Here is a 24,648-nt window from a genome sequence, read left to right on the forward strand (position 1 = left end):
GTATCATCCACTTTACTACAAGCCCAAATCAGAAACTGTCAGGATGCTATAGGAAAAATGACAAACAAAATAAATAAATAAATAAAAACCGTGATTCTTACTTCTTTTTTTTTTTACTTTCTTTACAGACAGCATGAACCTGAGATATTTCTTTTTTTCTGGTCAAACTCATTTAATTTGTTAATGTTCATGCATTCCAGGACTGTAACACATTACAAAAAAAAAAAAAAACAACAAAAAACAAAACAAGAAAAAAACCAAAATGTAATTTTATTATTCCTTCTCACAACACATTTTGGTTTTGAAGACACCAAGCAATGACTTCTGGCTTCTGCAGCCATGCCTTAATGTGTGCAGAATGTGGTTTTGCATTGTCTTGTTGAAAAATGCATGGACATCCTGGAATATCATCTTGAAGGCGGCATATATTTCTCTAAAATTTCATCACAGAGTTACCTTTGACAAGGGCACTGACACAACCCCATACCAACAGACTCTGGCTTTTGGACTTGTTGCTGTAATAGTCTGGATGCTCCTTTTTGTCTTGATCCAAGCACAAGGTGCCCATTTCTTCTAAAAATGATCTGAAATACTTGGTCTGACCAAAACAATGTTTCCACGATGTGATGGTCCAAACCAGACCGCCTCAGAGCCCTGAGACTTTGATACTGCTTCAGTACAAGACTGACATGAGGCTTCTGTTTTAGCACAGTAAAGTGACTCGCGCCTGACAAGGTTTCCCAGAGTGCCACGTCGTTATAGCAGCTGCTGTAGCAGCCGCCGTATCAGCAGGTGGCAGTAATGTGTCATTATGTTTTTTTGTACGCCACAAATGTACACGAAGCGGAAGGAGAAGCTTCATCGAAGTACTCGCCTGTACTCGACACATTGATTCGATACATGTGTCGCGCGATTCGAGGCACTGAAATCATACGTGACGTCACTGAGTGCAGTAAACATGGCGGAGGAGCTTCTGGAGGCAGTGGACAGACTTCAGGCCCGGCTCCTGGAAAATCCGGAGCCCCGGAAGGTAACGATCCAGCAGATACACGTGGACAGATTAAGTGCTAAGGAACCAAGCCTTTCGCTGAATACGACGTTTTGTGTTTGGATCTTGAAAAGCGGACGTTTGAAACTGCAGTTCCGTGAAAGTCGCGATGGGTTTTTAAATGCGACGTTCACGTACTGCGAGTGGGCTCCGTATTCAGACACTCGGACATGAAGGAGCTGCATTTTAGTCCATGATTAAAAAGAAGAATTTTATATGACGAATCTTACTTATTTTATTATTATTTCTTTTATTCTGCTAATTATTTTCACTCGTTAAACTGTTAATGATTTAGTTTTAAAAGTATATAAACGTATAAAAACCCCTGCCCCTGTTTTCCAGTGTCCAAGCTGTTAAATGCAAAATCCAAAGTGACTTCATTTGCTTTGCTTTGGATTTACTGGGTAAAAATTCAGACATCTAATATACAGATATAAGTAATTACTGAGGATAACATAAAACACACAGACCACTTCCAATGTGGTCTTCATAAAGATTCAAATATCAGTCAGCAGTAATTAAAATAAATAACTCATGTATTAAATATATTGCTTTTCTGTTACACTGTCATAGCTTTACTCAGATATATGTACCACACATTTTCTGGAATCTTAACTATTCCTGGGCCATATTGTAATTGTGCTCCTGCACAGACGACTGAAAGTGCACCAAACTGTGGTCAGGAAGTTGAAGTATTGTTCAAATGTCCAAATGTTTTATGCATTTAAAAAAAAAAAACAATCCCAGGACCTTATTCTAATCATAACCCCAAACCATTTAAAATGAAATAATTTGCAAGGCTGCGAAGCAGCTGATATGTGTGTAAATATGAGAATACTGTACCTTGTAAATTAATTTTAAAATAAAGCTGCATTGCTTGTTAGTCCTTCAGTGGATCATCAGAAAATGGAAACCCTGCTAATCCAACTATATATATATATATATATATATATATATATATATATATATGATGGATTTAAACACACTAATCTATTACCTAGTTAGAAACTTCATTTAAAAAATGCATTTATTTGTCAGAGTGCTGCTCAGTAATGAACATATGGACAGTTGCCGAATGTTTTTGTCAAACAAAAACCTCATTAAATGAAACCAATTTTCTTAGAATTTGCAGGAGATACATGGTCTTATCACCTAAAGGAAATCTATATATTAAAAGAGAAGTGGCCTTTGTGTATGTGTGCGCGCACATGCACATGCCTGTGTGTGTGTATATATCTTCAATCATGGAGAACCCGGGGAGACCTGACATTTGCCATTTGGTATGCTTATGTATTTTGGGTCAAGGATGAACATCATGAAAACGGAAAGTTGACAGGACAAATATTTTTGAAGACATTTTTAAAAAGAGTGAACAATGGATCTTCATATCACCATTAATCAGTCCTTGGTAACCAGACAAGCTCTGAACAAATGACATATGTCAACATTGCCAGGTGGAAAACACATCATCATCAAATTGTGCCAAATAATAAATACAATTATTCACAAAATTTTCTCATTCAAACTTCCTGCACTTTCAGTTAAAATCATGATAGAAACTTTGCATAATTTTTTTTACCACCTTTGAAAAATGTCAGCTTCTTATTTTATAAACACTACCCAGTCTAGAGCCCATGGATCCCCACAGAAAACACGCTAGTATATTTTAAAGCTGCACATTTGCCATATTTATATTTTGTAGTAAGTCCCTTCAGCTGCTCCCTTGTTTTGCACTCGGGGTTGCCACAGCAAATCCGAGGTGGGTCTGCATGTTGATTTGGCACAAGTTTTACACCGGATGCGCTTCCTGAAGCAATTCCACATTGCATGGAGAAATGTGGCAGGGGTGGGGTTCGAGCTGGGAACACTGAAACCAACTGCACTAACCACTTGGCCGCCACCCCTGACCTCATGTGTTCATTTATATTTCCTAATGTTAGATATTTAACAGTTTTGTTTGTTGCAGTAATGTATATACAGTTTGATTGATTGAATTTATGTAGTAAAATAATGTACAGAATACAAAAATATACAGTGCACATTAAAATACTTGGATAACAAAAGTTTAAATGCTTATTTCCACCGTGGGTCATAAAATCATATAAGGGTAAACAATCTGGAAATAAAATGCTTTAAAAAGATGAAAAATGATTAGAACAAACTAATAGTAGCAATTAGAATGTGGTGTTAATAAATGTAGATAGGTGTAAATTACATACATATATAGTTATAAAAGACAGAAAATTAAAAAATGTGTAAATCACAGTGTGTGAGCTCTAAATTTGCACATTTCCGACAGTCATTGAAAGCAGCATGTCGAACGTCGCGAAGGCTTCGGAGTTTTAACTTGTTTCTCGCCTTTTTTCAGCTGTTTTTCTCAAGTAATACAAATATTTGTCGGTGTGCTTTAATGTCACCACACAGACGGTCTGTTGATAATTGAAAAGACAGAAACACATCTGCCTTTATTCTCGTACGGGCCACAAACAACCGTTAGCTTCCAGCTAACATAACGTTACAATGCTGACATTAAGCGCTTTGCAGTTTAAAACCTGATTAAAAGGTCATCGTATGAGATTCAGTCTTTAAAATCAAAATGACTCATGACGTGCGAACTGGCCTTTGTGCGATTTTTGCGTCCTGATGGATCTTTGTTGTGCTGATACAAAGCTTGTGTAAATAATCGTCATTCTTTTTTTCTAAAATGAAAAATAATCACTCCGAAGGAGTGAAAATAAGGGGTGAGTGTCTTTTTGGTAACTTTAATCCACGACGTCAGGTCTCAGGATGTATGGCCAGTCAGTGAAGTGATCTCACGCACGCACGCACGCACGCACACACACACACACACACACATATATATATATATATATATATATATATATATATGTGTGTGTGATCACTTCAATTTCTCATCATTAGTCAGGATGATGTTTCAAAAGCTGACAGTGGCTATGTTTACATGCCGTTAATATTCGGGGTAAGGTCAATATTCCGGTTTCTGAGTCATTAGGAATAACCTGTTTACATGCTTAAGCAGACAGGGTTACTCCTGTATACATGGTCATTGGTATCATTTGGAATATCCCCATCTAAACAGTGATGCACGTCTTCCACCGGTGCTTGATTTGGTCTGGCTTTCGTGCTAATCCTGCTTCGCGTAACATTTCGGCTACCTTCTTGTAAATGTCACTATCTTGGTACTTTCTACCGTCATTAAAAGACATTATATTCATGTCTCTCACGATACTAATGAAGTACTCGGTTTCCTCCTCGCTCCAAAAGTGTGGTGCTGTGCTGCCGCGTCTGGATTTCCCCATGCTTGTTTACCTCTGCTTCTGTGGTGTCCAGTGGGTTGCGATGCCGCATACAAGTAGTTTCCATATTCAAAAGACCAAGATTCCTTGCAGATAGGACATGCGCAGAACACAAAATAATGTTCCTTTCTATGGGGATATTCCAATGCGCGTTTATATGACCTGATATTCGGGTTAGAAAAGGAGAAACCCAGGGGTCATATTTGGGTTTTTAAAAACCGGAATATGAGCATATTCGGGTTTTGCGGGTGTTTACATGGTCGTGCGCAACCGGGTTATTGCTAATATTTCGGTTATGAAAGGGTTATTGGCTGCATGGAAACGTAGTCATTGTCTCACAAGTACGAGAAATAAATCATAGTCAAGGGAGGGTTCGACAATTTACCCAAACTGACTCCAACGACGGACCCAAACTACCCAGACTGACCCAAACTGACTCCAACGACGGACTCAAACTGACCCAAACTGACCCAAATATGACTAAATGAAGTACTTTTATTTATTTTCGGAAATGCGCCCCGTTCGCAAAACAGTACATTAAAAGCAAACGGCACTCGCCTTTGCAGACGTACAGCGGGACGCACTGCTGCCAGGGCTCGTAACATCAGAGATCAAAGTCCGTTCAGAGTCCGTTGTATGTCCCCCCCCACCCAAAAAAATTGCCAGTACTCACAAACGCACTTTAACATCCTTTGTTTATTGTTTCTGCATTCTGAAGAGGCAGCGAGACAGAGGGAGGGAGAGAGAGCACTGTCTGTTAATGTACCGTTTTGAGAACGGAGCGCGTTTCCAAAAATAAATAAAAGTACTTCATTTAGTCAGATTTGGGTCAGTTTGGGTCCGTAGTTGGAATCAGTTTGGGTAAATTGTCGCACCCGGCAGGGAGGAGACTAAAAACCTGATGGTCACTCTGTCAGAGCTCCAGCATTTTTGTAGCAACTATAGATGAGTGTAGCAGCAGTTACACCATTGCCTGTTTGTTTGTTGGTTTGTTTAACCATGCACATGAAAGTCAGTGTTTCAACAAAAGTTTATGGTGAGCTTGTGCTTGAGTCATGGCAGAGTTGTTTCATATTTAAGGTAACACCCCTGTCACACCTTGACAATTTAGCCAGAGTATGCCGACCGTATTAAAAACTCTGGTATACGTCTAATAAGTTATGGGTAAGGTTTGTGTAAGTTAAGAGCACGTTGAAGCACACTGATATAGGTCATAATACAGTGAGTATGTCAAAAAATTTTGGGCATGCACAATATTTTTGATGCATGCCAGCTTATAGCTGATAGGTCCCGCATACACGAGCCATAAGTTATAGGTAAATTATGCAATTGTTGACACTTTTCTTGTAATTTACTTGTAAGTCAAAATGCATCCGTTAAAGCTGTCCATTGATTGGCTCAACAACTGAGCTACAGTCCTCATCTGAATATTTCAGACTGTTACAAATATTAAAAAACCATTCACACACAGAGTAAATATAGTCTTAAGCTTACCTGTTTGTTTCAGTCGGATCCATCATCACAGCCTGACAAAAATGTATCCACATAAAGCGTCTTGATTTTGAAAAACATCTGAAAATATTTCCCTGTCATTGCAGAAGAAAAGACGTCCCTTTGTGTTTTCAGCCTAAACCAGATAACACCGGCGTTTTGTTCCACAGCAAGAAAATTAACTTAAGTTGAAAGAGTCACAGGTCCTCATTCATTCATGTCAGTATTTATCACAGGCATCAGTCGATTCTTCCTGCGATGAAAATAAATCCTATGATCCACCAAGACAAAAATAATAATAATAAAAAAAAAAGTTAAATTACTCTGTTTGGCATTCGTGTGGATGGGCTGAGGTTGTGCAACAGTGTACGTGTACTCAGTGAGGTGCTTGTCAATATTTACATGCACCACCTGCCAAACAAAAGGGTTCTGCTGGCAGTGGAAACTCAAACTGAGCCAGACTTAACTGTTCTGCCGTGCAGTACCAACCCGGACTGCTCTTTGGAAACCGGGATGTCAGCATACGTTAGCTAAATCGTCAAGGTATGACAAGGCCCCAGCTCTGGATGTGATTCGAAATCTCTTCCAGTTTGTAAAGAAACACACAAAGATTGAGACACGTCCCTTCAAATGACATCGGTTGCAGACATATACTTTCTAATTCTGAGTTAGTAATTCACAGGTATGAGGTACTATGTCACGAAAACCTTTTGTGTTCATTTCAAAACACTGAGTCAAAACTGAGACATACTGTCATCATTACATATTATATAATTAATTCACATCAATGTATAATATTACATCAAATCACAACAGAAGTAATCTGAAAGCACTGAACACACTTTTGAGATAATGTCATAATTTTGAGATTCTTACTGATACATATAAGATGCCATCTTATTATCATGAGATGCAGTGCTTCATTTTTTCCACATTTTGTTATGTTACAGCCTTATTCCAAAATGGATTAATTTAATTTTTTACCTCAGACATCTGCACACAGTATCCCATAATGACAATGTGAAAAGCTTTTTTGAGATTTTTGCACATTTATTAAAAAAATAAAAATTAAGAAATCACATGCACGTAAGTATTCACAAGCTTTGCCATGAAGCTCATAATTGAGCTCAAGTGCATCATTTCCACTGATCATCCTTGATTCATCCATAAATTCTGTTGATTGGACATGATTTGGAAAGACACACATCTGACTACATGTAAGGTCCCACTGTTGACATACATGTCAGAGCACAAACCAAGCATGAAGTCAAAGGAATTGTCTGTAGACCTCTGAGACAGGGTTGTCTCGAGGGACAAATCTGGGGAAGGGTACAGAAACATTTCTGCTCCTTTGAAGGTCCCAATGAGCACAGCGGCCTCCATCATCCATAAATGGAAGAAGTTATAATCCACCAGGACTCTTCTAAGAGCTGGCCGCACGTCTAAACTGAGTGATTGGGGGAGAAGGGCCATAGTCAGGGAGATGACAAAGAACCCGGTGTTCACTCTGTCAGAGTTCCAGTATTCCTCTGTGGAAAGAGGAGAACCTTCCAGAAGGTTCAGGACAACTCTATGAATGTCCTTGAGTGGCCCATCCAGAGCCCAGACCTGAATCTGATTGAACATCTCTGGAGAGATCTGAAAGTGGCTGTGCACCAATGCTCCCCATCCAACCTGATGGAGCTTGAGAGGTGCTGCAAAGAGGAATGGACAAAACTGCCCAAAGAGAGATGCACCAGGCTCGTGGCATCATATTCAAGAAGGCGCAAGGCTGCAATTATTGCCAAAGGAGCATGAAGAAAGTATTGAGCAAACGTATGTACATGTGATTTCTTAGGGTTTTTTTAAAAATAAATTTGCAAAAAAAAAAAAAAAAAAAATCATGTTGTCATTATGGGGTTCTCTGAGTAGAATTTTGAGGGGGAAAATGAATTTACTCAATTTTGGAATAAGACTGTAAAATAACAAAATGTGGAAAAAGTGAATACTTTCTGGATGCACTGTAAGTCATTGTTAGGAGACGTGAAAATAAAGCTGAACTATTAAGTCATATGAGAAACTAAGTTATAATTACTGTACAAGAAACTTTGAAGCCAAAATGTATCAACCGAGCAGGTTTCATTTACTGTGATGTTTGCAAATTTTATTGTAAACTCTGAGGTCACAATGTAACCATTTCTGCAACTATGGATTATTTTCAGAATAAACAAATATTGTTTTGATTAACTGATTAGTTATTTGGTCCACAATGTCAGAAAATGATGAAAAATGTCAGTGTCTCCTGAAAGCCAGGAAGAGATCCTTAAATGTCTTTTGTCCATAACCCAAAGACAACCGGAGTATTGTCTGAGAGGAGTAAAGAAATTATTTATGAAACTGGAAAATATTCACATTTAAGAAGCTGAAGTCAGAGAATTTGGATTTAAAAGAATTATTCAAAATAATTAATCCATTATGAAAAACTTGATGGTTAATTTAATAGACAAGTAATCATTGATTAATTGGATATTTGTTATAGCTCTAAGTCAGAATAGGGAGCAGGTTGGGACAAGCCTGGAGAGGTGGAGGTATGCTCTGGAGAGAAGGTGAATGAAGTAGGAGGAAAACTGTGTAGTCTCAAAATATCGGTATCACCAATTGAAAAACCTATATTGATTGATCACTAGTGTCTTGTCCAAGGACGCAGACAGGTAGCCTGAAGCACACATCTGGAATTGAACCAGAGCCATTTGGTTTGTAACCTGTTTCCTGTGGTGCCAGGACCACCTGCTCCACAGATCTACCCAGAGGTAGAAGCCAACATACATGTCTTAGTCATAGCAGATAAAAGGCAACATTTCTGCTGCCATTGAGGTAGAGACCTGTGGCGGCCATGTAGTTAGTGCGCTTGTTTCCAATGTGGAAGGTTTCTGGTTCGAGACCATCACTGCTGTTCTCCATGTTCTAATGTAGAGTTGCCTCAGGAAGGGCATCTGGTGTAAAACTTGTGCTCGTTCATCACTTGTCCTGAAACACAAGGAACTGCTGGCGAATCATACTTTTTCAAACTTTTATACGTACTTTGTGTATTTTACTACTATTATCATTTACTGCTAAAATGGGAATTTACCACAGCTGCTAACATGGGATTTTTTTTCTCTTAATTGTCAAGTCGTTGTTGAGATTTAAAAAAAAAAAATTCTTGTTAAACTTCTGATTGATGATAAAAACTTGTATTTCTGTTTTGTTTTGGGTTTTTTACATCCCCCAAGTGCGTAATAAAATCATCTGCATTTATTTATTTGTCTGTCTGTTTGACTTTTAGCAGGATTATGTCAAAACTACTGCACAGAGTTTGATGAAAGTTTCATTACAGATGCATATTTGGCCATGGAAGACTCCATTAAATTTTGTAGGTGATCCAGATCTGGATTCTGGATCAAGTTTCACTTTATATAGGCTTTGAAGGATTACTTCAAAACTACTTCATGGATTCTCACCAAATTTTCACCATGGATACATATTAGGCCATGGAAGACTCCATGAATTTTTGGAAGTGATCTGGATCCGAATCTGGATTCTGGAGGATTATGTCAAAACTACTTCACTGATTCTCGCTAAATTTCCACCACACATAGATATCAGGGCCTGGAAGACTCCACTGAATTTTGACGGTGATCTGGATCCGGATTGGCATATGTCAGAAATCTTTGCTCTTGCTTGTTTGTTTTAATCTTTTGTATGCTTTGTTGTCTTCAGTTGCATCTGGTTTATTAAAGCAGATTGTGTGATAAGTGCATGATTTGATAAATGCCACTTTTTTGCACTCACAGTCTAAATTTTGTTCATACAAATACATTTAGAAGCTTTATCAGGTGAAGATGGTAAACAATGTCCAGGGTTATTAGCTTTTCAGTAATACTGGTAGTTAACAAAAGTAAAGCTAAAAACATCAGCATAGAGAAAAAAGTTAATAACCGAAATTAATAATTATTAAAAACCAAACTAATCAGATGATGTGATGGACCGAATCGATGCAGGAATTTTATGAAGGTTTCGTTGTTCATCAAAACTTTTTTTTTTTTTTTTTGCTTGTTTCAGTTGCTGAAGGCTCTCAGAAGACTCGGAGAGCTTCCGATGACCGTGGACATCCTGGTGGTAAAGATTTACCGACGCATCATTCACATGTTCTACATGGTGTTCCAAACGAGCAGAGTCACTCCTGAGATATGACTTTTGACCACCTGCTGTAACATGTTCTTGAACAAGGCACCATTACTGTACAGAGGAGCTACTGTGGCGTCAGATCGGTGCCATAACCACTCTTGTGTAAAAAATGCATATGGGTGTATTATATTATTTCACACGCATAGATATTAACTGCGCACGCGTAAATTATTTCTGCGTGTGCACTCAGAGGAAACTGCTCCTCGAGGGAGGAAAAGGTGCTGCGAGTGAAAACCAGCATGACCCCGCCCTCTTGAAGTTGATTTCTGCTCATGCTGCAGTGGATTTCTGTTGTCTCACTGCAAACGTGGGGGAAGGAACAAGGTACTAGCTCTGCTGTGATTGGTCGTTTCTGTAGAGCGAGGCTTGAATGACAGCCCTCTGACATGGAAGTCAGTTTGCTAAAACGAAGAAGACAGCAGCGTTGGCCGATTATCGCCTCATTTCCATTTAAAACTGCACTCCAGTCGAAAAGAAGTTCCACTGCTAGACAGACATACATTTGTTGTGCTAAACACTGCATTTGTGACATGTGCCCGCCTTATTCTAAAATTTTGGAAAGACTCTCGTAGCCCAACGCTTACAATGTGGAAAGAAAAAATGGTTGAAAATGTTGCCTGTGAAAAGATGTTGGGAAGATTGGCTAAATGTAAAAATGAAGCCAGACTGGAACAATGGGATAATTTTTGCACCTACATATCCACAACTTAAATTGTACCGCTTTGTTAAATGCAAATATCTGCACGAAACCTCACTTTTTACTTTATTTATTTTTACTATTTTATTTTGTTTTTTATTTTTTTTGTGTGTGTGTGTGTGTGTGTGTGTGTGGTTTGTCTGTTCATTGTTTCATTAAAGTTGTTATAAGTTGTTATAAAATGTAAAACTTCAATAAATATTTGAATTACAAAAAAAAAAACTGTACTCCAGTCATCATCTGTCTCCACGACAGATCTCTGAAGCTTCTGTACAACAATCATTTCCATATAAGTTCAGCATTATTTAATAATAAATTACAGAAAGTCCTAAAAAAAAATCTCCTGAGATTAATGAAACCATGTCAGACCATGTCAAGTGTCAGACCCAATGAATGCTGCGTTTTGCACTGTGGTGGAGTCTTGTAGTTGTTGTTCATGGTTTAAGGCGATCATCTGCATTTCTGTCCAGTTGGTTTACGTCTGAAGTTGAAGGTTACATAAAAATCAACAGTAGCGTTGAGACCGTGCATCACCCAGAAGCAACAAAATCACAAATTAAATGCAGTTTTTTGTGTTTCTGCTGCTGATGTAATCTTCAGCACCTTAAACTTTACTCATGTTAGTGAAGACTTGGTTCACAAATCTCAAGATATACAGGTTAGGAGTAGATTTTTAACAAGTATTGGATTGAGACTTGATATCGGTCAGTATGCGGGTTCAAGTTTCAGGAGTAAAAAATTCAGTTTGGTGCATTCTGAATACCTGACGTGTTAAAATCACACAGGATTTCTTGTGCTGGTGAAGTCTGTGTATTCATTTCATTTTCTTGTCGTGCAGGAAACTGGAGTCGGGAAGACTGTGAACTCTTTTAGGAAACATGAAGTTGCCGGAGAGGTGGCAAAAAGCCTTGTAGCCAAGTGGAAGAAACTGGTTCCTCAGTCTGTGGACAGGTACGTTCAGACACGCCAAATAGTACCGAAGAACCGTGCAGTCTGTGCGGGTTCACTGTCAGAAATGTAAACATCACACACGGCAGCAACATTTCACTTCAGGAATATAACGTGCTTAAATGGGCAGATGAAACTCATCAATTGTGCTTCAGATTAATCAATTAGACAAACAACACAATTATTTAGTAGCCGTAAACCATTAACCAGTGAACTCATCTGACCACATGACCTTCTCCCATGCCTCCTCTGGATCATCCAGATGGTCACTGGTGAACATCAAACGGGCCTGGACATGTGCTGGCTTGAGCAGGGGGACCTTGCTGCCCTGCAGGATTTTAAACCATGACAGCATCATGTGTTACTAATGTAATCTTTGTGACTGTGGTCCCAGCTCTCTTTAGGTCATTGACCAGGTCCTCCTGTGTAGCTCTGAGCTTTCTCAGAATCATCCTTACCCCACAAAGTGAGATCTTGCATGGAATCCCAGACCGAAGGAGATTGACAGTCATCTTGTGTTTCTTCCACTTTCTAATAAATAATCATAACAGTTGTTGTCTTCTACCAAGCTGCTTGCCTGTTGTCCTGTAGTCCATCTCAGCCTTGTGCAGGTCTACAGTTTTGTCCCTGGTGTCCTTAGACAGCTCTTTGGTCTTGGTTATGGTGGACAGGTTGGAGTGTGATTGATTGAGTATGTGAACAGGTGTCTTTTATACAGGTAACAAGTTCAAACAGGTGCAGTTAATACAGGTAAAGAGTGCAGAATAAGAGGGCTTCTTAAAGAAAAATTAACAGGTCTGTGTGAGCCAGAATTCTTGCTGGTTGGTAGGTGTTCAAATACTTATTTGCAGCAGTAACATACAAATAAATTATTTAAAAAAAAAAATCATACGTTGTGATTTCCAGATTTTTTTTTTTTTTTTTTTTGATTATGTCTCTCACAGTGGACATGCACCTAAGATGAAAATTTCAGACCCCTCCATGATTTCTAAGTGGGAGAACTTGCAAAATCGCAGGGTGTTCAAATACTTATTTTCCTCATTGTAAAGCAACACCTTACCAGCAAAGAACGTCAAACGATACGTTTGGGAAGGTTTTGTTCCTTCATTCAGTATCACCTGAGTATTCAACAGAGAGTGTCATGGTTTATCTTTCATCGCTCCTACAGAAGTACCATGGAGGTTACGTTGTCATCCAATTGGCTCTTGCAGGCCACAAACAAGCTAACTGGCCCTTTTATCATATTGTGACAGCATACAACAAAAGGGTAAGAGAAGGAAAATATTTAGAACTGGGTACCTTTGACCCACTCCCTAACATCTACAACAACAAACTTGTCAGCTTCAACTACGACCGAATCAAATACTGGATTGGCAGCGGTGAGCACCCCACTAAGCCAGTGGCCAAACTTCTAGGATTTGTTGTGTGGGCCGCCAGAAGAGGAGGTACTGCTGGCCCACCACCAGAGGGCGCCCTGCCTGAAGTGTGGGCTTCAGGCACGAGAGGGCGCTGCCGCCTACAGGAACAGCCGAGGTGACAGCTGTCACTCATCAACTATGACAGCTGTCACCGATCATCTGCATCTCACCCGGGATAAAAGCAGGATGACACCTCCACCACATCGCCGAGATATCGACTTCTGTGAGAGGTAACTTTCTCTGCCAGCATTCAGTGATTTCAAGAGCTATTGTGTTGCAGCTGTCAACCAGAGGACCGGCGTGGGTCGCGACTGTTTCGTCCTTCGTCTCGTCAGATAAGTGGTTAAACAGACGCTGCACGAGTGTGTGTTAAAGGTGGAGGTGGAATTCCCACCATTATTGTTACGGGGTGTACAGACACCCACACTTGACTGTCTTTGTTCTCCTCCAGCAGTACCGGATCCGACACGCTGAGACGGTGGCCACCTGGGGACTTCGGGACTTGGCGGCTCCAGTATCCTTCGGGTTCGGTGGCAGTGGAAATCGTGTGGTTCCGGTTCATCTCCAGACGGGCGTCTCCTATCGTCGAGCCTGCCCACACGACACCTTCATTCATTGACTTGTATTTATTCTGTAATCTGCTGTGTGTGGTTGTGACATTCACAACAGTAAAGTGTTCTAATTTAACTCCCTCTATTGTCCGTTCATTTACGCCCCCTGTTGTGGGTCCGTGTCACTACACTTTCCCAACAGGATTGGCAGGATTCTTCCCTTTGCACCCCATGACAATAATAAATGCAGAGCGACGTAGAGCCACCGCAGTGCAGGAGGAAACTGTAAAAACAGTGGGAGAGACACACGACCAGCCTGAAGTCTGAGCTGTGGACTTTGCTGTGGACTGTCAACAACACAAAAGGAAGTCAGACTTGCTTACAAAGATCACAAATTATTTTCCTTCTGTTTTTTTTTTTTTTGTTTTTTTTTAACTTTTTTTTTCCTGGAGGACTGCTTATGACAATTTCACATGTTCCATACCACACTTCTGGTTACTTCAGTTGTGTTTTAGCAAGAAAAACTGAAGTAGCTCAAATGTTAGATGACCACAGACGACTGAAGCAAGTTTAACATGTGAGCATTGCAAGTTCAGGCTACCAGCGCCAGTCATTTTCAGACACACCCAAAACTCAGTCAGTTTCCTTATTTGTCATTTTCATGTTTCCTTCTTCACCTCCCCTCAAGGAGGGGATGCCCGCTCTCACTCAAGTCCAACTCTGATGACGTAAGTGCATCGACTGACAAACTAAGAGACCATAAGTATAATAAAGGAGAAAACACAGTCCATAGTCCACAGTCTGTCCATAAGAAATAAAGCATGACTAGCGTGTTGTCTGTGGGGAACCATGGGTTCTACAAGTAGATTGGGTAGTGTTTATAAAATAGATAGCTGAAAGGGCAAATAAGTCAGGAGCCTTTTGTTCACCTGGGTTCTGGTGGAATGACTTTGTGTCACACATGCGGTTACTTAGTGAGACTCAGATGAGGAGGATCACTGACACTGTGAGGGAACATCAGCTATCACATTTTGTCCATGTACTGTGTTTCTCTGGACCAAGCTACCACACTCAAGGATGTATTTTGACCCCAACACAGAAATGTAATTCCTTGACTGGCCTCTTGAGGCTGGGTCCAAAACGGAGTACATTCCCATTGATATCCATGTTAAAATGTCCAGCTGTAGAACAGAAATAACTATGTTTACAGCCTGGTTCAGAAATCAGTTTTGGTCTCTATAGATAGTTTTCTCCTCAATGACGACTGTATGAGGGGTTAATTTTTTTCTTAGTTTAAGACATTTAATCCAATCCAACCCATGAGTTTTATTTATAGAGGATCACATAATTTTCCGACTTTACTTGAAAGCAGCAGGGATGGCGGTAGCGCGAGAGCCCGCTCGGCTTCCTGCACTGTGTGCTTGCCAGTAGGGGCGTGTGTACATTTTATTTTGGAGCAGTCTGGGGGATAATAATGTCATTGCGCACAAATAAAACTCGTAATATCTCAGAAACCACAGCAGCACAAATGAAAAGTTTAACGCCACAAACAAAGCACTAAAAAAAACAGACCAGTCTGGTTGATTTTTGGCGCAAGCTGGGGGGATGATGACCTCCGAATGATCTAAAAAATAATCTTTAATATCTCAGAAACTATAGCAGCACAAATTAAAATTTTAACGGCACGAATCAGCACAAACGAAGCACGATCCACTCAGCCTGTTAGCTTGGATTTTTTTTTATGTGGGTGGGGGGTTAGGCTTCACTGAGATGATGTCCAGACGTTCCACTCCAGAGTTATATCCTGCAGGTCCTGTTTAGGGATCTCAAGTTGTTTTGGTGCCTTATGAGATGAAGGTCTTCTCTTCCTTGAGTGTGCCTAGAAACCCTCCAAAGGGACTGTCACTCTGTGTCCTTAGAAGCACAAGATGTCTTAACGAACTCATTTTCACTCCAAAGCAGCAGTTGTTCACTGAAGCAGCAAATCACTCTCCGCACAGAGGGACCGCTCCATATTTTGCACAGCTTGTGGCTTCAGGTTCACAAGGGTTGACTCTGATCTCAGCTGCATCACGTTTGGCAGCAAATCTTACCAATGTGCACTGGAGATGACATTCTAAAGAAGTCCTGCTTTCCTGCACATATTGCTCGCTCACGGCGGTATAGGGGTGTGGTGCATGTTCCTGTGAGGCACAGCTGGTGATCTTACTGGTGACCTCAGCACTACACATGAAGCTGTGCCTCTCCCGGCCTGAAACCTGCCAGAATGGTCCAATACAATACCAACTGAGCAGAACGTCGGTGTCACAGACCGAACGGTCCCCCTAAAAATCGGTCCGCTATACCTCCACTGCGCATGCGTCATTAGCCGCGGTTCTTTATCATGTCCTTTCTGCTTCAAACTGCACTCCAGGCATCATCTATCTCTGTGACAGGTATCTGAAGCTTTTGTACAACAATCATTTCCACATAAATTCAGCATTATTTCATCATAAAAGACGGAGGAAGTGATCAGAACACAGCGGCTACATGAGCTGCTAGCTGTTGCGTTCACTGCGTGTCGGTCATTTCAAACCGTCACAGAGTATCGCCTCGTTTCTTTAAGAGGTTTTACCTTTATCATCTGATGGTTAATAATCCCATTAATCCATTTGATCGCTTTGGGTGAAGAGACTGGGCAGAGCTCCAAGATGACGCATACGCAGTGGAGGCAGGGCGGATCGATTTTTACCGTTTGGTCTGCTACACTGGGTCACAGGTTCCAGCATCTTTGGTCCTGGCTGTGCAACAACCTTAAGGGTACCATTGAGGGTATAAAGTCACAGCTGTTGCAAAAACATGTCAGTGCGTGACGTTTGTGCAGAAACCTGCAGCAAACATTCTTATACTCGCATTTGAAACAGTTGTGTTTACCGCTGTAGGTTTTACTCACCACTGTCTCTCTTCTTGACTCAGACCCAGCAACAGCAATGTCAAGGAGGTGCCGCAGTCACACGCCCACTCTCGCATTTCTAAGGAACATGTGGGAAGGGGGCAAAAACACCTCCGGGAGCCCTCCCCTGAGGACGAAACCCCCTACATGAAGGAAGATGAGGAGCAGGAGGAGGAAGAGAGTCACTACCACACCAACTACTTGCCCTCACCCCCACAGCACGAGGACTACAGCCTGCCGCAGCAAGGGGGCTACGAGTCAGAAGGGTACGAGAGCCCTGCACCTGAGATCACCCCCCCTCCTCCTCCTCGCAAAGTGACCCCCCACACCAAACCGGACAGACAGCCTGATAGAAACCGCCATCACGGCTCCTCCCACAGCAGCCGGAACAGAGACAGAGAATGTCATGCACAGACAGGCGGTCATCGAGGAGGAGGTGAAGGAAAGAAGCCCGACAGGGAGAGAGAAGCACGGCAGAGTCCAGCATGCAAACCTGCAAAGCACATCCGGAAATCCACCGCGCACGAGCGCAAGGAGGAGGAGAAGAAGAGAGGAGGAGACGACAGTGAGTGTTTTCCTGTGTGCAGTTAGCTGTGTGTCAGGGATACACACACTTTTAAAAAAAAAACCGAAAAGAAAAAGACAATAATTCAACCACAATCTGCAGCCAAATGCGACTGAATAATCATCAGTGAAATAAATTTAACTGACTCTTAAAGACACCAAATCCTGATGATTCACGTAGATTAATGATCATTACACTCATGTCCTCATGCAGAAACATACTAAACATTTATTCCTGTTTCAGGTGTAGTTCACTTCTACTTTTCACAGAATTAGCCAAATTTAATTAGTGTTGAAATCTACTGGGACAGCACGGTGGCTCAGTGGTTAGCACTGTTGCTTCATAGCAAGAAGGTCATTGGATCAATTCCCATCTATGGCCTTTCTGTGTGGAGTTTGTATGTTCTCCCCGTGTCTGTGTGGGTTCCCGCCGGGTGCTCCGGCTTCCTCCCACATCCAAAGACACACAGGTTAGATGGATTGGAAACTTTAACTTGTCCGTAGGTGTGTTTGCGGGTGTGAATGTCTTTGTGTATATGTGGCCCTGCGACAGACTGGCGTCCTGTCCAGGGTGTCACGCAGTCATACGCCCTATGACTGCTGGGATAGGCTCCATGACCGCTTAATTGGAGTAAGCGGTTGAAGATGACGAGTGAGTGAAATCTACTTATTTTAAAGTATCTTTATTTCTGTAGTATATCACAAAATTACAGGTTATATTATTGCTGATGAAGTATTTAATTTGGGGCGTTTGCATGGCAAATATAGTGTGTTCTTGCAGAACATAGAGGAGGTTAAAAGTTTTTGACTGTGTTTAAAACTTTCAAGTATAGGGCCACACAAATTTCACTAAACTGGCAAAAATTTAGTTTCTACTGAAATCCAAGTGTTATGATGCCGGTTTATTTTAGAAATGTTTTGTAAAATTACACCTTATTTTAAAGAAGAGATCGTATTTATGGGGGGAGTTCCATAACAAATATCTTCTTTTCATTTTAATGCCGTCTGCAGGAGGGCGTGCGTGTGCGCATGCATGAGCTTTTGAAAAGACTGGAAATTACAGTTTGACCGCGGGTGATGGGCGCGCACGTAGCATGCATGCTGATGTCCATGAGATGCCTTGTAAATTACTTCAAAGGTGTTACCTGGTTACAAAAACAGGGTTTTTAGTATTAGAAGTGTTTATTTCTCGCTAGCTTGTACATTATGTCTGAGAAACATCTCTGTCTCATCGACTGTATTGGTCTCAACCGTTGCTGCTGTAAGTACTTCAACTCCCTCTTTTCTTTTGAAAATTTACTTTGAGGGGACCTTTTTATAAAAAAAATTCTAGACAACGCAAATTTTGATTGTATTGGTAATGTCATATTATGAATCCTCTATTTAAGGGCTAATTAATAAAATTCTAGTTGCTCCAAAGAAAAGTCTTTATATGCCTTAAATCTTAAAAAGCTTAGTGGCCCCAGACCTTTAAGTGTATCCACTGACTCATTTTGACAAAACTGATAAATCAGATTATAAAATTTTTATATAAACAACTGACACAGTAGACCCATCTGAGGGGTTTCTGACCCGTCTGAGCTGTGGGAGGTGCGTCTGACCTGTCCAGCAGATACCTAGCAAAATGTTCCTGTGAAATATGTCCAGATTCTTAGGTTCTCCTGAACTAGTGGGGCTGTTAAGCTCTGATTATCATAAGAATTGTGCACAAAATGAAAGAAGCATGAACCTTTCAGGGTTTGCTCTTGATGACATAAGCTTTGATTTAAGATGTGGAAGCATTTGCAGTTTGACCCCTGGGGTCAGCTAGAGGTCATTGACCTGTAGGATATGAAATTTCTATGTATTAAATTAGACATTGATGTGTCTTAGGATCTAAATGTGATTGAAATGTAAACTAAATGTATATTTCCATGTTTCTGAGCATGAAAAACTAATTTTTAATATGTCCAATACCCCCAGAGGTCAATAACAGTCACTCTCTGGGGTCAAAGGTCAAGGTTTCTTGAAAAGACCCCACATTTTGGTCAACCTAAATATAAAATGTACAGCTTCTTTGTGTTTTAACAAACAATTACATGTAAATATGAACCAGGCAAAAGAACAGACCTATGAACATGGATACAACAAAAATGTACAAAGATATAGGCCTAACCTCAACACGTCAGAAACAACAGACTTGAACTCATAAGAAGGGTTTACGACTTGGTGTGTCCACAACATGTCATCATGAATGTTGTTTTCTAAACATAGTTCAGGAGGAGCCCGTAGGATGATTGACAGCCATCAACTCACCCGTCTCCCATCATCCAGGAGATATAAACCCGCCAGCTCATCCTCACATCATGTGCCCTGGCGCCGCAAATGATCCTTCCCCCTCCTCCTCCATTTCACTTGTGGTTCTACTCTTATATCCATAGGTGGTGGAAGTGGACACCGTTCTCTATGATCTCTGCTTCAGTCATTCCAGGACCAAGGCCAGCTACCAAGTCAAACGCGTGCGCTTACATCACATCAAACAGTCATAAGGGTGAACTAGTAGAACTAGTGAACAATGTTTTAGTCACTGCAGTCACCAGAACATGTGCACAGCGCTGTGCATTTTAATGCTGCCTTTTTACATTTACAGTGCCCAACACAGCCCTTTTTGCAATCACAGTGCACAACTTCATAGCAAGCCTGTGATGCCTCAGGGAGGGTTGTCCAAAGTGGCTGCCAACCAACATCGGTGTCAATCCATCCCCAGTCTGAGGGACTGGGCAAATGTGGTTGAGGAACCAAGGCAAGGTGCCATATGTTAGCTTGGTTCATTGCTCTTTTGATGTGTTATCTCAAAGCATCTTGTGTAGGGGGGGTATTTTCCAGTGGTCTTGACCTCTTTCTTGCCTCATTGACTTCTGAGCATGCACTCGTTCTGTCAACAAAACGTTCAAGCTGAGACAAGGAAGATCACTCAACTCTTGAGGCATCTGCAACATTTCATGGAAAGCCTCTGTAACCTCTGTATATACATGCCATGTATCCCAGGCAGTCTTTTTACCATGGCCACAGAATGAAAAAGTTGTATCACAGCCAGTAAAAGAATGAAATGCTAGCAGTGCAGAACTAGTGGAAGGACCCAGTGCAGCAACCACCTTGTGAATGTCTATATAACAGAAACTGCTACCAACTCCAAAGGCAATCCACATTTCCCCCAGACTGACTTTCTTGAAGACATCCACTGCCAAATGACCACGTCAGAATCAACAGTTCGCACCATCACTTTCTTGATTCCCTTGTTAGCTGCATCTGCCACATGAAGAAATAGACGAGTATCAGCTTCCTCATGAGTGCGTGGACACAGGAGACTCACGTCACAACCCCCATGAGAACAGAGGACAGTATTATTGTTTGTGGCATACACTTCTTTGTCAAGATGTAATGGTGTGTTAACCACTTGAATAGAGAGAAATTGAAATAGCTCAGCTTGGTTTCCTCCACAGACAAGAAATCTTTCCAGTTCTTTGGCATCAGAGTGCCTGGTTCCACTCTTCTCTGAGTTCCCTTTCCTCTCTTCTGTCTTGTCGTGGCTTTTAGGATATTTGATTGGTACACATCCCAAACAATGTTGATGCGTCTTGTGCCTGTCAACTGTGATACCATGTATGGTATAACAACACTGTCAGCATAGTCCTGAAAGGTTTTAGCAGTGCCTGGCTTGAGCATATGCACAGCTGCAGCACCATCAATTAATACAGTTTCAACATAACCAACAGTGGCTTCTGACAAGCTAATGTGTGTGGAAAATTTTGTAGAGCATGTTCACCTGCATGGTATGATGCATGGTATGGAAAATAAGTCTGTACCTCCAAACTATGGCTATTATTTAGATCAGATAGCATAGATATTGTAAGGACAATGCACTAAATGAAAGAAAATGAACAAGAAACTATATTTTAAGTTTGGGTGATGCATAACATGGCATTGTTTGCTAAAATACAAAGAAGCTGTACATTATATATTTAGATTGACCACAATGTGGGATCTTTTCAAGCAACCTTGACCTTTGACCCCTAAGAGTGACAGTTTTTGACCTCATTGGCAATTGGACTCATCAGAAATGAGTTTCCCATGCTCAGAAACATGGAAATACACATTTTGTTCATATTTCCATCACATTTCGATCCTAAGACACATCAATTTCTAATTTCATACATAGAAATTTCATATCCTGGAGGTCAATGACCACTAGCTGACCCCAGGGGTCAAACTGCGAACGCCTCCACATCTTAAATCAAAGCTTATGTCATTATCATAAGGTGGTTTGAATCATATTTGTCTAATAGATTACAATTTGTTCATGTAAATGGGGAATCTTCTTCACAGACTAAAGTTAATTATGGAGTTCCACAAGGTTTTGTGCTAGGACCAATTTTATTCACTTTATACATGCTTCCCTTAGGCAGTATTATTAGACGGTATTGCTTAAATTTTCATTGTTACGCAGATGATACCCAGCTTTATCTATCCATGAAGCCAGAGGACACACACCAATTAGCTAAACTGCAGGATTGTCTTACAGACATAAAGACATGGATGACCTCTAATTTCCTGCTTTTAAACTCAGATAAAACTGAAGTTATTGTACTTGGCCCCACAAATCTTAGAAACATGGTGTCTAACCAGATCCTTACTCTGGATGGCATTACCCTGAGCTCTAGTAATACTGTGAGAAATCTTGGAGTCATTTTTGATCAGGATATGTCATTCAAAGCGCATATTAAACAAATATGTAGGACTGCTTTTTTGCATTTACGCAATATCTCTAAAATCAGAAAGGTCTTGTCTCAGAGTGATGCTGAAAAACTAATTCATGCATTTATTTCCTCTAGGCTGGACTATTGTAATTCATTATTATCAGGTTGTCCTAAAAGTTCCCTAAAAAGCCTTCAGTTAATTCAAAATGTTGCAGCTAGAGTACTGACGGGGACTAGAAGGAGAGAGCATATCACACCCATATTGGCCTCTCTTCATTGGCTTCCTGTTAATTCTAGAATAGAATTTAAAATTCTTCTTCTTACTTATAAGGTTTTGAATAATCAGGTCCCATCTTATCTTAGGGACCTCGTAGTACCATATCACCCAAATAGAGCGCTTCGCTCTCAGACTGCAGGCTTACTTGTAGTTCCTAGGGTTTGTAAGAGTAGAATGGGAGGCAGAGCCTTCAGCTTTCGGGCTCCTCTCCTGTGGAACCAGCTCCCAATTCAGATCAGGGAGACAGACACCCTCTCTACTTTTAAGATTAGGCTTAAAACTTTCCTTTTTGCTAAAGCTTATAGTTAGGGCTGGATCAGGTGACCCTGAACCATCCCTTAGTTATGCTGCTATAGACGTAGACTGCTGGGGGGTTCCCGTGATGCACTGTTTCTTTCTCTTTTTGCTCTGTATGCACCACTCTGCATTTAATCATTAGTGATCGATCTCTGCTGCCCTCCACAGCATGTCTTTTTCCTGGTCTCCCTCAGCCCCAACCAGTGTCCCAGCAGAAGACTGCCCCTCCCTGAGCCTGGTTCTGCTGGAGGTTTCTTCCTGTTAAAAGGGAGTTTTTCCTTCCCACTGTAGCCAAGTGCTTGCTCACAGGGGGTCATTTTGACCGTTGGGGTTTTACATAATTATTGTATGGCCTTGCCTTACAATATAAAGCGCCTTGGGGCAACTGTTTGTTGTGATTTGGCGCTATATAAAAAAATTGATTGATTGATTGATTAAGAGCAAATCCTGAAAGTTTCATGCTTCTTTCATTTTGTGCACAATTCTTATGCTTAACAGCCCCACTGAACAGGATTTTATGATATGTATCTGTTGTTGTTGGGTTGTTTTTTTTGTTTTGTTTTGTTGTTTTTTTTGTCAGTTTTGGTCACAATAATTCAATTGTGTATTGTGACGGAATGCTAACACTGACAGTTTGCCGTTTGGGAAAGCTCCCCTCCCTACACACACACACACACACACACACACACACACACACACACTTTCTAATGTCAAAACGTGGTGTTCTGTCGCTGTATTTTAAGCTGCGTGAGTCAAAATCCTAACTTGTTTCAAGATGAGGTGAATTTTGATCATATCAATGATACAGTAGTGTTCAGAATAATAGTAGTGCTATGTGACTAAAAAGATTAATCCAGGTTTTGAGTATATTTCTTATTGTTACATGGGAAACAAGGTACCAGTAGATTCTCACAAATCCAACAAGACCAAGCATTCATGATATGCACACTCTTAAGGCTATGAAATTCATATCATGAATGCTTGGTCTTGTTGGATTTGTGAGAATCTACTGAATCTACTGGTATCTTGTTTCCCATGTAACAATAAGAAATATACTCAAAACCTGGATTAATCTTTTTCATCACATAGCACTACTATTATTCTGAACACTACTGTATAAAGGTGCATTTACACATAGGCAAGACACGTTACAATTAAACCCCGCTGCACCGCATTCAGTTTCATTGCTGCAGTATGTTGAAGAAGGACAGTGACGCCACGTCAGCTAAAAGTCTCGTTCCAGTACTCCTCAGTGCGCTCCTGCAGGTGTTCCACCTGCTGCATGTGCCTGACGTGTGGGAAAACAAGTGAGATGAGAGCTGCGTGAAGCCACACATGTGGCTCTCTCCGTGTCCTCTTCCTCTCTGCGCCACTCCATGGCACAGAGCCCAACGAAGCCTGCAGTCACAAAGTTCTTCTGCTGTGGCTATTGAGACACAACTGGAGCAATCTGAATTGTTCAGCTGCTGACAGTTGGCTGAATGTGTGTGTGTGTGTGTGTGTGTGTGTGTGTGTGTGTGTGTGTGTGTGTGTGTGTGTGTGTGTGTGTGTGTGTGTGTGTGTGTGTGTGTATAGAGATAATTCGCCTCATTCACAACGTGATAGATCTTAACGATACGCTGTTACGTGTGATAGCGCGCAACAACGTGGAACATTATTCTTGACTGTGGTAACAGGTTGCAGCAGTTCCTGAGGACACCTGACGCCTCTGCCCCAAATGATCACATTCGTGATCAGCGGCCAAGAATGTATACTTCGTGGCATTCGTGACGTGCTGTCATTATGTGTAAATGCATCATAAGATTGTGAATTCTTTATTTGAATAAGAACAAAATTGTCAACATGCTGACGAAAATCCATTTTATCCCTAAACTAGCTTTAAAAAATTGAAAGGGACGAGTCCTTTAACTCACTGATGAATGTGTCCAGCATCTGAGGGGTGTTTCTGATGTTACTTGTGCAACAGCAGAGTGATTTTTTTTTTTTTGTCTTTTTTTCTGTGTGAATGATAAAACCACAAATAACATCCTGTCATGGTGTTTTTTTTGTTTTTTTTTTCCAGAAACGGTAAATTCAGCTTATTTCCATGAATGAACCTCTGCTGACATGAAAAGACAAAAAAAACACCTACACGTGCACGCGCGCACACACACATACACACACACA

The 24,648-nt window shown here is 40.9% G+C and overlaps 1 protein-coding gene across 2 annotated transcripts in view; it reads left to right on the top strand.

Annotated features, from left to right (window-relative positions):
• Positions 1-899: 899 nt before the first annotated feature.
• Positions 900-24,648, top strand: part of eloa (elongin A) — a 46,795-nt gene continuing 23,046 nt past the window's right edge. The window contains exons 1-4 of one of the 2 annotated variants that reach the window (XM_034160517.1): positions 900-1,030; positions 9,937-9,993; positions 11,598-11,710; positions 16,632-17,173. In XM_034160517.1, the coding sequence (XP_034016408.1) occupies positions 959-1,030; positions 9,937-9,993; positions 11,598-11,710; positions 16,632-17,173 (784 nt within the window). In that variant the 5' untranslated portion in view covers positions 900-958. The remainder of the gene's footprint in view (positions 1,031-9,936; positions 9,994-11,597; positions 11,711-16,631; positions 17,174-24,648) is intronic. The other variant, XM_034160518.1, reaches the window with a different exon arrangement.

The sequence above is a fragment of the Thalassophryne amazonica genome, chromosome 20, assembly GCF_902500255.1.
Source record: "Thalassophryne amazonica chromosome 20, fThaAma1.1, whole genome shotgun sequence".
NCBI classification, from domain to species: domain Eukaryota; kingdom Metazoa; phylum Chordata; class Actinopteri; order Batrachoidiformes; family Batrachoididae; genus Thalassophryne; species Thalassophryne amazonica.